The 14,972-nt window shown below is 37.0% G+C and overlaps 1 protein-coding gene and 1 pseudogene across 5 annotated transcripts in view; one reads left to right on the forward strand and one right to left on the reverse strand.

Moving 5' to 3' along the window:
• Window positions 1-2,019, forward strand: part of LOC127956550 (liprin-alpha-2) — a 160,400-nt gene extending 158,381 nt beyond the window's left edge. For all 5 annotated transcript variants that reach the window (XM_052554588.1, XM_052554589.1, XM_052554590.1 and 2 more), the window contains 2 exons: window positions 249-329; window positions 811-2,019. In XM_052554588.1, coding sequence (XP_052410548.1) covers window positions 249-307 — 59 coding nt within the window. In that variant the 3' untranslated portion in view covers window positions 308-329; window positions 811-2,019. The remainder of the gene's footprint in view (window positions 1-248; window positions 330-810) is intronic.
• LOC127956555 (acyl-CoA synthetase short-chain family member 3, mitochondrial-like) overlaps window positions 853-14,972 on the reverse strand; it is a 43,581-nt pseudogene continuing 29,461 nt past the window's right edge.

A 14,972-nucleotide genomic window follows, 5' to 3' on the forward strand; every position in this document is an offset into this window, starting at 1 on the left:
GGGAGCAAGGCCATTATAGAGTGACTCAGATCACTTTCAATTTCTTTGTAATAACACTCACCTGTACAAATCACACTACTGCCCACCTTGTATGTCTCCTTGAATTATATACAGTACATAGTTCCATTTTAAACATCTGATAAACACAACACTCAATACACTGCATTACCAAAACTCCACAGCCACTTTAACACACATGGAAGTATGTACAGACACATGACTCACTGCCTCTTTTTGTTTCCATTCAGTTGGGCCATCGGCGATCCAGCGTCTGGACACCTCCACTGTGAGGACCTACTCTTGCTGAGAGAACATCAATACTATAAGCTGTGAGTCTCACACTTGTGCTAAACTAAATTCGTTTTCAGCCCTAGTATGTTCACTGCACCTCTCCTCTGCTGTATCATCTTGAAAACGCAACAATTCTTTCAATAAACAACACTTAAGAGAACTAAAGTCCCTCATTCAATCAAACACCTTTGATCAACAGCATTTACACTATCCACACTAAAATGTTCAGACCAGCCACATCTGCAGGTGTACAGCCATTTTTACATGTAACTACAACTTCATCCACCTATAACACTACTTGTGCTGCTAATCATCTAGACGGCTTCATACATACGTTACAAACATACCAACTACAATACTTATTTGTACAATACAATTATGTTTGCTCCAACAATACATTAATTATAAAAAACAAAACTACCACTTTTAAATTCAAATGACAAGCCTTGCATGTTTCATACACACACACACACAAACCCCAACATCATCTGATCTTCTCTTCTGTTTCACTTCTTTCAGAGTCATACCTTAAAGTTGGCCTGAACAAACAATTCAGACGAGTCACACTGCCAAGAGAACAACAGGAGCCCGTGGAGGACAGGGCGGGGAGGCGGGGGTCCAGGCGTCCACCCCAGGTGCCGACACGCTCTCGCTCTTTCTGTCTTTCACACCACGCGGCTCCTTCGGCTTAAGTACTGTGTATTTCTTCTACAGGGGATGTGTAGGTTCAACTGTAAATCACTATAAATAAAGCTGTTTTATATATATATAAATACATACATATAAATAAATATATATACACACATCTGTATAAAAAGATTACACGTTCAGAGTTTGTGCACATTGTGTCCTTTAACGTCATGGTTTTAAACGATGCTGCTGTTCTAATTTTTTGGCCTATGCCCCAGAGACACTTTGGACATGCTGTTACATTTTATTCATTCAGTCATGCGTTTTGAGCCGTTGCGGTCTGCCGATTGCTACTACATACAAGATCAGAATGTCATCTTGCGTTTAATTGTGAGAAACCACTACTCCTGAAAGACACTACAGAAAAACAATTCTTAAAGCACTGATACTTTCAGGAGCCTTCATGCCTATTTTTTCAACAGTCTGTTCAAAAACATGCTTCGAAACTTTAGGGGGTTTTCAACAATGTTTGTCAATCGATCCGTCACGGTAAGCCGTATTGAAGAACATGAGTAATTGAATATTCTCTCACGCATATTCTTGCATTGCTTATAGTTTGGTTAGAAAGAACGTAAAACACCAATTGTTTCCCATCGTGAGTAGCACAAAATTGTAATGCCGGAGAATGGTGTGTATTCGACACGACGCGGATCGCTCGTCTCAGAGTACAAAACGCGAATCTCTCACCCCGCTCGTTGCAGATAGGCTGGCCTCGTCTCGAGAGCATCCGACCGCCTCTCGTTTGAACAAATCGCTAAAGGACAGGCTTAGCTCGTAGTGAACGTAGACTTACTTGCTGTGACTTACTTTGGTGTGAAAATGTTTCTGTTCGAGACGCGGGGGACGTCTGTTGTACAGCCCTCCACCTCCCGTCTTTCGGTTATATCAGACACTTTGACGGTTTGTACGTCCCTGTTTTGCACACGCAGAAAATCATTTTATTTTGTGTCCATTTTTTATTTATTACTGATTGTATTTTGGTCAAAACTATGTGGTGATCAAACAACTTTTCATTGTCAATAAAAAAGTACAGTCAAATAGGTTTGCTTTAGAACAATCATTGTCACAAATGTTTTTACAATGCTATGCGAGTGCTACAATACATGACATTACATTTACATTTCACCTTCATTGACTGACTGAGTCATAGTTTACTGTGTTGCAAGGTGAATCTCACTAAAACTGTCAACAGCGTGTCCAGGTTATAGAGCACTGATCAGAATGAGGGAAAATAATAGGGGTGCTCCGGCTGATCGTTATGCGCATCTCGTCAGTAAAGCCGGTTTTCTAATCAGCGGTTAATTCCATCAGGTGCGTGATTTCACATAGAGCAGCTGTTACTACACAGAACCGTTGTTAATAGAGAAGATGCATCAAAAAACACTGAAAATGAAGTGGATTTGCGCATCTTCTCAGTTAACAACGGCTCTGAATTAACCGCTGATTAGAGAACCGGCTTTACTGACGAGATGCGCATAACGATCGGCTGATCGTGATTGGAGCACCCCTAGAAAATAACATTTTACTTTAGTTATTATGTGAATGTCAATAAAATCTTCCAAATTTAACCATTTAAACACTGATGCAATTGTTGGCGCTTTGACAGTTGGGGCTACAATATAATATAAAAAACGGCCTTCATTTTCTTTTCTTTACACAACATACTGTGTATATATATATATATATATATATATATATATCACAGATTTTTGACCCTGGGAATTAATTCAATATGAACCCGACATATATTTTTCATTCACCTATTTAACATTATCCAAGATTCTGATTACCTAAACATGCTGACTGATGCTTATATTTAGTCCAAGTTAGACAAGAATATAAATGTGTAAATTACCATGATCCTGTACATAAATTACATTACTAACAAAAAATACTGTGTTATAATCAGGGGTTCCTTCTAATGGGAACCATGTTTCTCCATGGCATATCTTCACAGAATCTCAGATCATGGAGAGAACAGAGAGTGAGTGAGTGTGTGTGTGAGTAAATTATTTACCAGGTTCTTTCAGTTTCTCTAAGCACCTTCTCAATGTCTTTAAGACCCCATGATCTTCTTTGGTGGGACTGACCTATGACTTGAAAATCAGAAACATCCAAATTACCAACTTCTGCTTTACTATGATTCTTGAACTGAAACTGAAGACTTGCAGCTGTCCTTACAGCAAATTCCATATAACACAAATATCTATTAACAGTTATCGCTAGGAAAAAAAACAACAAGTTAGAAAATACCTTATAAGGCGTGTGGTTCACCAGGTTAGTGAGAGAGGGTCGTGGAATTGTTCCTGAGTTGGTTTTGGGAAGAGCTTTGACAGAGACGACCTTTAAAGTTGCCACAGTTTCTATTTTATATATATAATTTATTCCTGTGATGCAAGGTTGAATTGTCAGCATCATTACTCCAGTCTTCAGTGTCACATGATCCTTCAGAAATCTTTCTAAAATGCTGATTTATTATCAGTGTTGGAAACCGTTGCTGCTTATTATTTTTTGGGACCTATGATACTTTTTCAGAATTCTTTGATGAATAAGAGAGTTAAAAAGAACAGTGTTTATTCAAAATATTAATTTTGTGTTGCAACAAACTAGCTAGTTTTTAAGAGTTTAGGGTCAGTATTTTTTTATCAAAACCTTTCATCAAAGTAAAAATGCATTCTTGTCTTAGGACAACTTTGATTAACTTTCCTGTCCACTTCAAATGTGGACTACTGTATATCTATCTATCTATCTATCTATCCATCCATCCATCCAGCCTTTCTCCATTCCTTACCATTTCGGAGCACACACAAAGCCAGTGGAACGTGTCCCTTCAGGGGGTCCTCCAGCCCCACCACAGCAGGGTGCAGCAGGACAGACTGAAGGACAAACACACACACAACATATGATTCCTTTGCTAAAGCAATAACAAAGATGCTTGAGATTATCATTTGTCATGATTGAGATGCTCCCCCTCCTCACACCTCTTCCAGGGCAGCCTGTGACCCGCCACGGTGATGACGTCATCGTACCGAGACATGATGTACAAGAAGCCCTCCTCATCCACAAAACCTGCATCCATATAGTCATAGGAATCCTAGGAGGGAGTGAAATAAAAACAATTTAGGAATACATATTTATGAGTTTAAAGACACTGATGAGGTGCTGGTATAAAAGCAGCCGATATGTAATGTTTCTTTGAACCACTAGATGGTGCTGCACCATTTAAAAACAAATTATAACTTGCTATGCAGACTTAACATGAGACAAATTTTCTCATATACAGGTATACATACAATAGACATTTTATAAGCAGTCAATCACATGTGTGTTGGGGTATTAAGCTCATAAGGCTACATTTATTTCAAAGTTATAGTAAAGCAGTAATATTGTGAAATATTAATGCACTGTTTTAAAATTCCATTTATTCCTGTGATGCACAGCTTAATTTCCAGCATCATTACTCCAGACTTCAGTGTGACATGATCCTTCCAAAATCATACGGATACAGTATATGTTGTGTTGCTATATATATATATACCAACACTTGATGATGGTTTGCCATCCTTTTTTAAACCTCAGATCTTCAGTTCCCGCTCGCTGTAACTAACTGCACAGAAAATAGCACTACATGATTCAAAAAAATATATTCAGTAATAAACATCCTTTCAACTTTTCTGTTGTCATTACAATCAGCATGTGGTTTGAATGCAGCAGCTGAGATGTAATTATCAAAAGCACATGCTGAGCACCTTCCTGTGAAGGGATTATGACTGTCCTGCCTGATTATTATCAAAAGGAACAGATATAGTAATCAAACTGCACTAACATCCTAGGCACGCCAAAAGACTGTCTAACGCATAACTGGAAGACGCCTGTCAGAATCACAAATCAGACTACTGTGTGACTTTCATTTGTCTGGGATTATATTATTACAAGCAAATTTTCAGCATTTTGAGTTAAAGTTTCGAATAATGAATGTTTTTGAAAGAGGTTATTGGGTTTACCAAGGCTGTATTTATAATTTTTAAATATAAATAAATACTATTAGTATTATAATGTTGAGCATTGTGCCGTTTAATATTGTGGAAATTGTGATACTTTTTATGATTCTTGAATTAACCAAGTTAAATAATCCTTATTTATATGCAATTCAATTCAATACAATCAATTAAATGTCCTTGCTATAGAATTTGTACAAATTATTTTGAACCTATTACAAACAAAATCATTTCTGATTTATTTACATTCAAGTGTAAGAAATTGCTTGAAAGCCATAGCTTAAGTTCCTTTAGGCAATCTAACAACGGATGAAGTGAAAACTTTTTGCGCTGTAGGCGAAGATAACACCATATTTTTCTAAAATAGAAGCCAGGGGGAGCAAATTCACTGAAAACAACACAGGCCCAAGCATCGAACCTTGCGGAACACCACAACCAAAAGGAATATCAGTGGAAACGCAATACGAACAACCGGCGCAGCGTTATAGAATGTCTATGAACAGATTGACGAGTTCCCTTTTAGGGGAAAACAAACCGCCATACAGTATTAGATAGAAGAAGTGGACTAACCTTACAACATGCAAAAGAGTTGTTGTGTTGTTGGGTGCACCAATAAGGTTTGTAAATCCCCACATTTTTAATTCATGGCTACCTGCCATCATCATCAATAGCTTGCTGTTATGAAAATATCATGAATTATGCATGATGCTAATCCAAAACTAAGCCAGGCTAGTTGTATGGCTAGACAGAAAAGAGCACTCAGTACTCTAAATATAAAGAAATAATATATACAGTGGATATGGAAAGTATTCAGACCCCCTTAAATTTTTCACTCTGTTATATTGCAGCCATTTGCTAATATATATATATTATAATAATTTATGTAAGTTCATTTTTTTCCCTCATAAATGTACACACACAGCAGCCCATATTGAGAGAAAAAAACAGAATTTTTGACATTTTTGCAGATTTATTAAAAAAGAAAAGCTGAAATTATCACATGGTCCTAAGTATTCAGACCCTTTGCTGTGACACTCAGATATTTAACTCAGGTGCTGTCCATTTCTACTGATCATCCTTGAGATGGTTCTACAGCTTCATTTGAGTCCAGCTGTGTTTGATTATACTGATTGGACTTGATTAGGAAAGCCACACACTTGTCTATATAAGACCTTACAGCTCACAGTTCATATCTGAGCAAATGAGAATCATGAGGTCAAAGGAACTGGCCGAAGAGCTCAGAGACAAAATTGTGACAAGGCACAGATCTGGCCAAGGTTACAAAAAAAAGGGCTGAGCAGGGACAGGACAACGAGGCAAAGATGAATGCGGCCAAGTACTTGGATATCCTGGATGAAAACCTTCTCCAGGACCTCAGACTTGGCTGAAGGTTCACCTTCCAACATGACAATGACCCTAAACACACAGCTAAAATAACGAAGGAGTGGCTTCACAACAACTCCGTGACTGTTCTTGAATGGCCCAGCCAGACCCCTAACTTAAACCCAATTGAGCATCTCTGGAGAGACCTGAAAATGTCTGTCCACCAACGTTTACCATCCAACCTGACAGAACTGGAGAGGATCTGCAAGGAGGAATGGCAGAGGATCCCCACATCCAGGTGTGTAAAACTTGTTTCATCTTTCCCAAAAAGACTGTATTATAGCTGTATAAGATTAAAAGGGTGCTTCTACTAAATACTGAGCAAAGGGTCTGAATACTTAGGACCATGTGATATTTCAGTTCTTCTTTTTTAATAAATGTGCAAGAAGTCAACAATTTTGTGTTTTTCTGTCAATATGGGGTTCTGTGTGTACATTAATGAGGAAAAAAAATAATTTAAATGATTTTAGCAAATGGCGGCAATATAAGAAGAGTGAAAAAACCCCGGGTGGGGTTGTTACACCAATTTGACACTAGGAGAATAAAGGGACTTGTTTTTAAATTTACCAAATTAAGATTGTGGATGTATCTTTCACGCTCTGTGGCAGGCAGGGTGGACATATAATTACTTGACATGTTTAGTTTTAGGGATTCTTAAGTTATTCATGCCTGCCGGTTGTGTACAGACATTGCTTTGTGCCGCTATTTTGTATGGAAGTATATGGGAAATCTAGTTTATCTTCCCCTAAAAAGGGGCGGTAACAAAATTGACAGTTACGTTCCTGGGTGTGCTGGTTTGAACCGTAAAACACCACTTTTACAAATACAAGCAAAACCACAGTAAAAACTTTAACACTAAGTCCTACACAAGACTCCAGACTTGAGATGGGCCCAAACTTTTTAAGAGATATAGGAATGAGGTTTGATTTTATAAGATACGGTGTTACAGCAGCCTGTTTAAGGCAGACTAGAACAGTACCAGTTTATAAGCATTTATTACTGATTACAGACTTGGGCCAACTGCATATATAATTTGTTAAAGGAAAAACAGAACTATATCTTGTGGACATGATGTAAGCTTAAAATTGAGTGGCTCAAACACCGACCATGTGGAGGAGTATAAAGGAGTATCAAACAGAGTATAACTAGTCTAAGACATCTGCGATCTAATAGCCATGACCTTGTTTGTGAACCAAGGAGAACAGAGGGCTTAGGGAAAAGTTTGACAGCAGGATTTAAAGCAAGTCAATAGTGGAAAAAAGGACAGGATTTATATTGTTAGTGATCAGATCAGAGAAGTATTTTATGGAGCCAAAAGAGTATCAATAAAGATAAATGCACACACTACATTCACATATGCACACATAGGATTCATACATGCAGACACATAATCCATAAATACACACACAGGATACACAAATGTGCACAAAATTCACAAATGCACACACAAAATTTAAAAAGCACAGAAGATTCACAAATGTATACAAAATTCAGAAATGCACACAAAATTCAGAAATACACACAAATTTCCGAAATGCAAACAACATTTACAAATGCACTCAAGATTCACAAATGCATAGGACAAGATTCAGAAATGTATTTCTGATGCACACACACATATATCTTGATTTACAAACTGCTTGCGGTCTGTGAACTTCACTGCATTTGTGTGTGAATTTTGAGACTCCCTTGACTTGGCTCGACACACAAATGCCTTTATTTAAAGCGGGAATGATCTGCAACCAATCAGATATCTCCCTTGTTTTAGCCAATCACAAGAATGCACCCCACGTGGGGGATTGTTTACTTATAAGCCAATCAGCGAACGACTCACTTTCCTCAGCGAACAACTCCCTTTCCTCAGCGAACGATTCACTTTCCTCACGCAGCGAATGACTCACTTTCCTCAGCGAACGACTCACTTACCTCACGCAGCCGGTGACCCACTTTGCGCAGCAGGAGACTCACTTTCCGCAGCCGGAGATTCACTTTCCTCTCGCAGCAAACGACTCACTTTTCTCATCGAACGATTCACTTTCCTCACGAGTCACGCAGCGAGCGACTCACTTTCCTCAGCGAACGATTCACTTTCCTCACGCAGCGAAGTTGAGCGAACGATTCACTCTCCTCAGCGAACGACTCACTTTCCTCACACAGCGAAGTTGAGCGAACGATTCACTTTCCTCAGCGAACGTCTCACTTTCCTCATGCAGCCAGCGACTCACTTTGCGCAGCCGGAGAGTCACTTTCCTCTCGCAGCGGACCACTGACTCTCTCTTCATGTAGGGACCGAATATTATAATTAAAGTGACTTCTATATTGCATCCAAAATAATATTTAGATATATTTAAATATTCAAAAAGGTGTAACTTTTTTTTTTTTTTTACTTTCATTAAAATATTTCTAATTTATGAATCCATGGTTAACCTTTTTCTGCAGTCACCAGGCTATATGTATTGAGGCATTTTTTTATTTATATTTTGTAAAAAATAATAAAAAATAAACCTGAATTGTAATCTAAACATCTGTATCTTCATACAATTTCAGAAATAAGAAGGCTATAATATGCCCAGGCATATCGGCTCTGTGAACGCATTCATGTGATTGGCTTATAAGTAAACAATCCCCCACGTGTGGTGCATTCTTGTGATTGGCTAAAAGAAGGGAGATATCTGATTGGTTGCTGATCATTCCCTGTTTAAAAAAAAGGCATTTGTGTGTCGAGCCAAGTCAAGGGAGTCTCAAAATTCACACACAAATGCAGTGAAGTTCACAGACCGCAAGCAGTTTGTAAATCAAGATATATGTGTGTGTGCATCAGAAATACATTTCTGAATCTTGTCCTATGCATTTGTGAATCATGAGTGCATTTGTAAATGTTGTTTGCATTTCTGAATTGTGTGTGCATTTCTGAATTTTGTATGCATTTGTGAATCTTCTGTGCTTTTTAAATTTTGTGTGTGTATTTCTGAATTTTGTGCACATTTGTGTATCCTGTGTGTGTATTTATGAATCGTGTGTGCATGTATGAATCCTATGTGTGCATATGTGAATGTAGTGTGTGCATTTATCTTTATTGAGACTCTTTTGGCTCCATAGTATTTGCACTTCTCAAAATTCTCTTACCAAGGCTGGGCTGTTCCCATAGTAATCGATCGAATGTTAGAAATAGAACATTATAAATCTTACCCATTTCCACTAAAAGATTATAATATAGCAGCACAAATCAGGCCAGTGGTAAACTGGTGTGACCCACATTATCATGTTCCATGGACGGAAATGGAAAGTTTTAATTTCAAAGCCATATTAACAGAGAGCAAGTTAAGAAGACAATATATAGAAAAGTTCAAAACTTACTTTAAATGTCTGAGCAACAGTCAAATGAATTTAATTTTGGAAATGGTTTGAAATGGTTTGCTTATGACCCTCAAATAGGATGGATAACCGATTTAAACTGTGGGCAAACAAGGGAACTGCATCTTTTTGTACCATCATCGAGAAAGGTGAAGTTTTACATTTTTAGCTACTAAAGAAATGTTTTTCTTCTTCTAGAAAATCAGGATTTTTACATTGACCTCCAGGTTCGAAATTATGATGATCAAAAAAAGAAAAGGAAAACTCGAAGATAATTTGAATCCATTGATAGAACTACTAAGGCGGCACACACACAAGTTATTAGATATAAGATAGTTTCTCAGATATAAGAGCTTGAAAAATATGAAAACACACTACAACTACAACTTATATCAAATGGTCATATGGAAATGTCTAGTTCTATTTGAACTGGTTCATTACACTGAAACGAACACTGTTGGAAAAATATTAGCTATTTTAAAACACCAGTACAAATAGCCAAATACAGTAATATCTAAAAATATTGGCGAAACTGTGGATGTAATGAAGCAAACCATTATCATATATTTTGGGAATGCCTACAAATTCAAAAACACTGGAAAGAAATACAGGAGGCTCTTAAATATATATATTTTTAGAAGAGACATACCTCTAGAAAGCCTGTGTACTATATCTACATGTTTGCGAATATGTACTCCGTTTAAAATCTATATAGATAATGAAAGCCATTTGAGGATATTATAGGCTGTCCTCTTATTTTGATCTCCACTGTATATCTTGTAGCTAAACTCTTACAGGAAACTTAGTGAAGTACAGCTCTTTAAACAGCGTCTGATTCTGCCAGAGACTGAGAGCCGCCCCAGGAGGCAGAGGAAGCCTGATGAGGGAAGAAAAAGAGATGCTTTTAGAGGAAAATAAATAAATAAATCAAGATGTGACCTTGCTCTTCTTTGAACCATCAAAGAACAGGGTTTTTTTTCAACCTTTCAGGGTCAGCGAATGCTTTAAAGTATGAATATAAATGACAATATTCAGAGGAACGAAAAAATGAAATAAGGAATAAAATCTACATTTAAGATTAAATAAAAGCATATTGGAACACAAATCAAAATACTTGAAAAATACGTGCGAGATAACCGCTATTCCAGAATCCCGCCTGGACCTCCTGAGTGTGTTTGTGTCTAAACCAGCGTCTCGTTTTAGAAGTCACAATTTCCTTTTAATCCGAGCGTGTATCCGGCAGGCTTTCTTGATTAAAATCAAATCTATCGGAGAACTGATATGACAACAAAACAAGCATCTGCGAGATTAGTTCCCTCAGCGGCGGGCGAGGACAGACGCCTCGTCGGCTTAGACGGGTTTTGTACCTGAAGAAAGACTGAAAGAAGACAGAAAATGCTCTTTTCTAAGCAGAAGGTGTGAGACGAGACCCCATTAGTCATTCCGCGCACTCGGGCTTAATGTCCTCGTACAAAGACTGAGATTTTAAAGTCGGATGTGTGATGAACAGATTCTCTCTGCTTTGCCTTTGTGTCAGTAAATCTTTTATTGTGTCGAGAAGATGACGAGCAGATTGAAGTGGAAAGCAGAACAAAGGAGAGTTATTTGTGAAGATCAAACTAAAAAGCTACGCTAGCATCTTTAGGACACAACACAGGCCTGGACAGGTGTCTGAACAGACGCACCTAAAAAATATGGGCCTCTACGTGACAGGAGTAAAAAAAAAGAAAGAACAGGGCTGTCCAAACAATCTTCATCATAAAGATGATGATGATGATGATTCTGTTTTCCATAAAGTTCAGTGAGTTCAGAGCTACTTCTATAACAGCAGTCCAAAATTCTGAACCCATTTTACAAATGTTTCTCATGATCTTAAATCCATTTAATACTTAAATGCTAAAAATTAGTTCAAATATAAATTGTACTGCACTTATTACGGATGAATTCATAATAAGTACGTGAAGGAAAATCATCCCAAGATGCATCTCTTGAAGTTGACACTGACATCTGCATCCGCACTATATTTTGTTGTTTATGTGAACGCAGTTTTTACAATTACTTTGAAATGTGCAAAACCAATGCAAAGGGATGGGACTTGATTTGTCCATCTGAAACTGACTGGATTGTAAAACATGCTCTCTATATGACAGATGATTGAAAGCAAGGGCTTGGCAATGTCATTTTTAAAGGGGTGTAACTATATATATTTCGATGCAATCATGAATTGTGCATTGGGAAAATAATTATAATAATAATAGTTCATTTTCAATTTTCTTTCACAAATGGTTTTGAGCAGTAACATTTATGATCCAGTATTAATCCATTGCCGTTTCATTCTTTTTACACTGGAATTATTGATCAAAATGTCCTAACTTCATCTTCTGGTGATTTACCCTTATCCATTCCTAGTAAATCTCTGCCCCCTTCCTACAGTCTCTGTCAATAAATCAAATATGAAAGGATTAAAATAAGTCACTTTACCACAATATTTCCCAGAGTCCTTGGTTTCACCTGTTGCACTTCATCATCAGTCACTGTCACTGTGAGACAAAGATGAAAAAAAGTTTAAGCACTTCAGTCACTTATTGAACCATCCAGTTAAAAACTGTCAATCAAAAAGAGCTCTAACACAAAATCCTTCAGCGTAAGCATTGATAATAAACTAATAAAGAGCTGCAAATGTGCCACGTGAAGCATGCCAATGTAGAGGAATCTCACCGTTGTATCGGGGCACGGCTTTACCGGCGGTACCAGCAGGGGGAGTGCGTGAGCAGCCGTCACCAACACACGACGCAGTGATGATGGAAGAGCCACTCTACAAAAGAGAGACACCATTGTGATGAGAGCTGCATAAAGCAGGTCATTCAGGATGAGGCATTGATGGCAAAAACATAAGCTTATTAACATATCACTGCTTATATTTGCATATCAATGAGTATTTATTATTTTAACTACTTTGAAGTGATCTTTTTACTCATTTCACATGCAAATAAGTTTACCAATCAGAAAAGAGGTCATTAATTTACAGATATTTTAAAGATGCAGTAACCAGATTAAGTCAGAAAGAGGGCAGAAATAGACCGTCTGTTGCAAGAAACCTTGACTAACATTAGAAGCAGATTTCATGGAAGACCAAGTGTAAACAACTGAGCATAGCAAACTCATTTTTTTTACTTTTTTTTTTTCTTCTGTGGTCACTTTTCTCTTTCAGGTCAAGTATTACCAACAGTTTGAAAAGATCTCCTCGCTCCATGAAATGGAAATTCTATTCGGAATAACCAAACTTCTAAATGTGTGTCAATTACCTACGAACAATTCAGTTACTGTTAGCTAAAACTAAAGTTATACTACTAGTATTACAAGTTTTGGTGTTTCAAATAAAGAGAAAAAAAAAAAAAAAATATGACATGAAAAATTAACATTAATATCCAACTAATAATCCAATCCAACTAGTAATATCCATTTGGAAAAGTTAAAGTATTAAAGTGACTAAAGGTAGGGATGTAACAATTTGATTTCATTATTTGATTCACAATTTATCTTCTGTATTTTTTTTTACAAAATGATATTTAAGACAAATCATAAATTGAATGTGTCCTTTTATTACTGCTTGGACAAAATGCAGCACGTTTCTTTGTGAAAATGAAATATAACACTATACTAATATAGCACTTGCGTATCATTGCTCTTTTGTTGGTTTTGATTGCTTCCATTGTCTTCATTTGTAAGTCGCTTTCGATAAAAGCATCTGCTAAAATTTAAATATAATGTAAATAACAAAACTAAATAGAAATCTTAAAACAAGCCCCAAATAAGATAACACAAATAAAATATTTTTTTTCACATAAACAAAGTAAGGATTTCTGTGCTCTTTGCATTTAACATTAGAGGCCGCTGCATTTTAATCGGGATCCAAACAAAGATGCTGTATACATGCAACATGTGCAGTTTTTAATATAAATAAAATTGTATAATTTCAAAATTGAAGCAAAAACAGAAAGGTCTGACTCCAATTTTGTAAAACTATACATAAAAAATATCTGAACGTGGCGCAGATTCACTGTCTGGCAGCATGTGGTGCGTAAAGCATTTCATTGGTTTCACTGTAAACAAAACAGCACTGCACTTATGAACTTTAATATGCATCATACGGAGGCAAGATGAAAAGGAAAAATAGCATCTAAACTTTTCTAAAGACAGTAAGTTCCTCTCAGACATACATTCATATATAAACTCCTACCGTTAAATGAATCACGATTTGTTTAGCATCTCAACTGATTTGAATCATCACAAATTAGAATCGGTTTTCAAATGGCTTGCGGTTAATCATTACATCCCTAACTAAAGCTGAAATAAATTAAATAGAAATATTAAACTATAAAAATTTCAATTAAAATGTACATTTAATAGAAACTAGTTAACAGAAACTCAAAAAAAATATATAAATATATTAATAAAATGTGAATTGGACAATTAATCCATTCACATGATTCATTCTTGTTAGACTGGAATGTTGAATTAATGATCAAAATGTCACTTTTTTTTAGACTGAACTTCATTTGGTCTGCCTCCATCCATGGATTTTAACCAAGTCCCCGCCTTACGTTTATTTCTTCTTTTAGATAATCAGTTTTCCTTGGATGTAGATCTCAAAACAGAATCTGTTTCACCATGACCTTAAAGTTAGTTCAACCTATTTATAGGTAGGTTTAATGACAGACATTTCAAGGAAAACTCTACCAATCCCCCTGTGTACTAAGATCTGTTACTGCTGCAACAATGCATATTAAGTATGTACCGTACAACGCTGCACTGAGCAAGCACTCACGCCTGTGTTTGTGTGCTTGCATAAATTACATGACTGGCTTATAAATAAACATAATCAACAAAAGTTAAAAATACTTCACAATCAGTAGACGACAGCAAGACGCAGCGCAAAGCGTACACAAATAGAACACAGACTTGTTCGTCATCCGTCTCTGAGCCAGATGCTACAGGAGAGTGTGAACAGCAGGAAGAGAGAGTGAGCCAGCGACTGATGAAGAGTGGGCAAGAGTAACTGGTAAAAACAGAGAGAGAGAGAAGGAGAGCGAGACAGAAAACTGTTGGCATCGCAGCGTGTGGCACCACGAGTCTGTCTGCCACTGCTGCCATATGGGAGAAATGCAGGAAACTCAAACGCTGTTCACAGGTGATGCGCAGCATGCAGACTCTGAATATTAACGGGTTAGCATTTATAGGTCATTTATCTACACC

This window comes from Carassius gibelio, chromosome B4 (assembly GCF_023724105.1).
Source record: "Carassius gibelio isolate Cgi1373 ecotype wild population from Czech Republic chromosome B4, carGib1.2-hapl.c, whole genome shotgun sequence".
Classification (NCBI taxonomy): Eukaryota; Metazoa; Chordata; class Actinopteri; order Cypriniformes; family Cyprinidae; genus Carassius; species Carassius gibelio.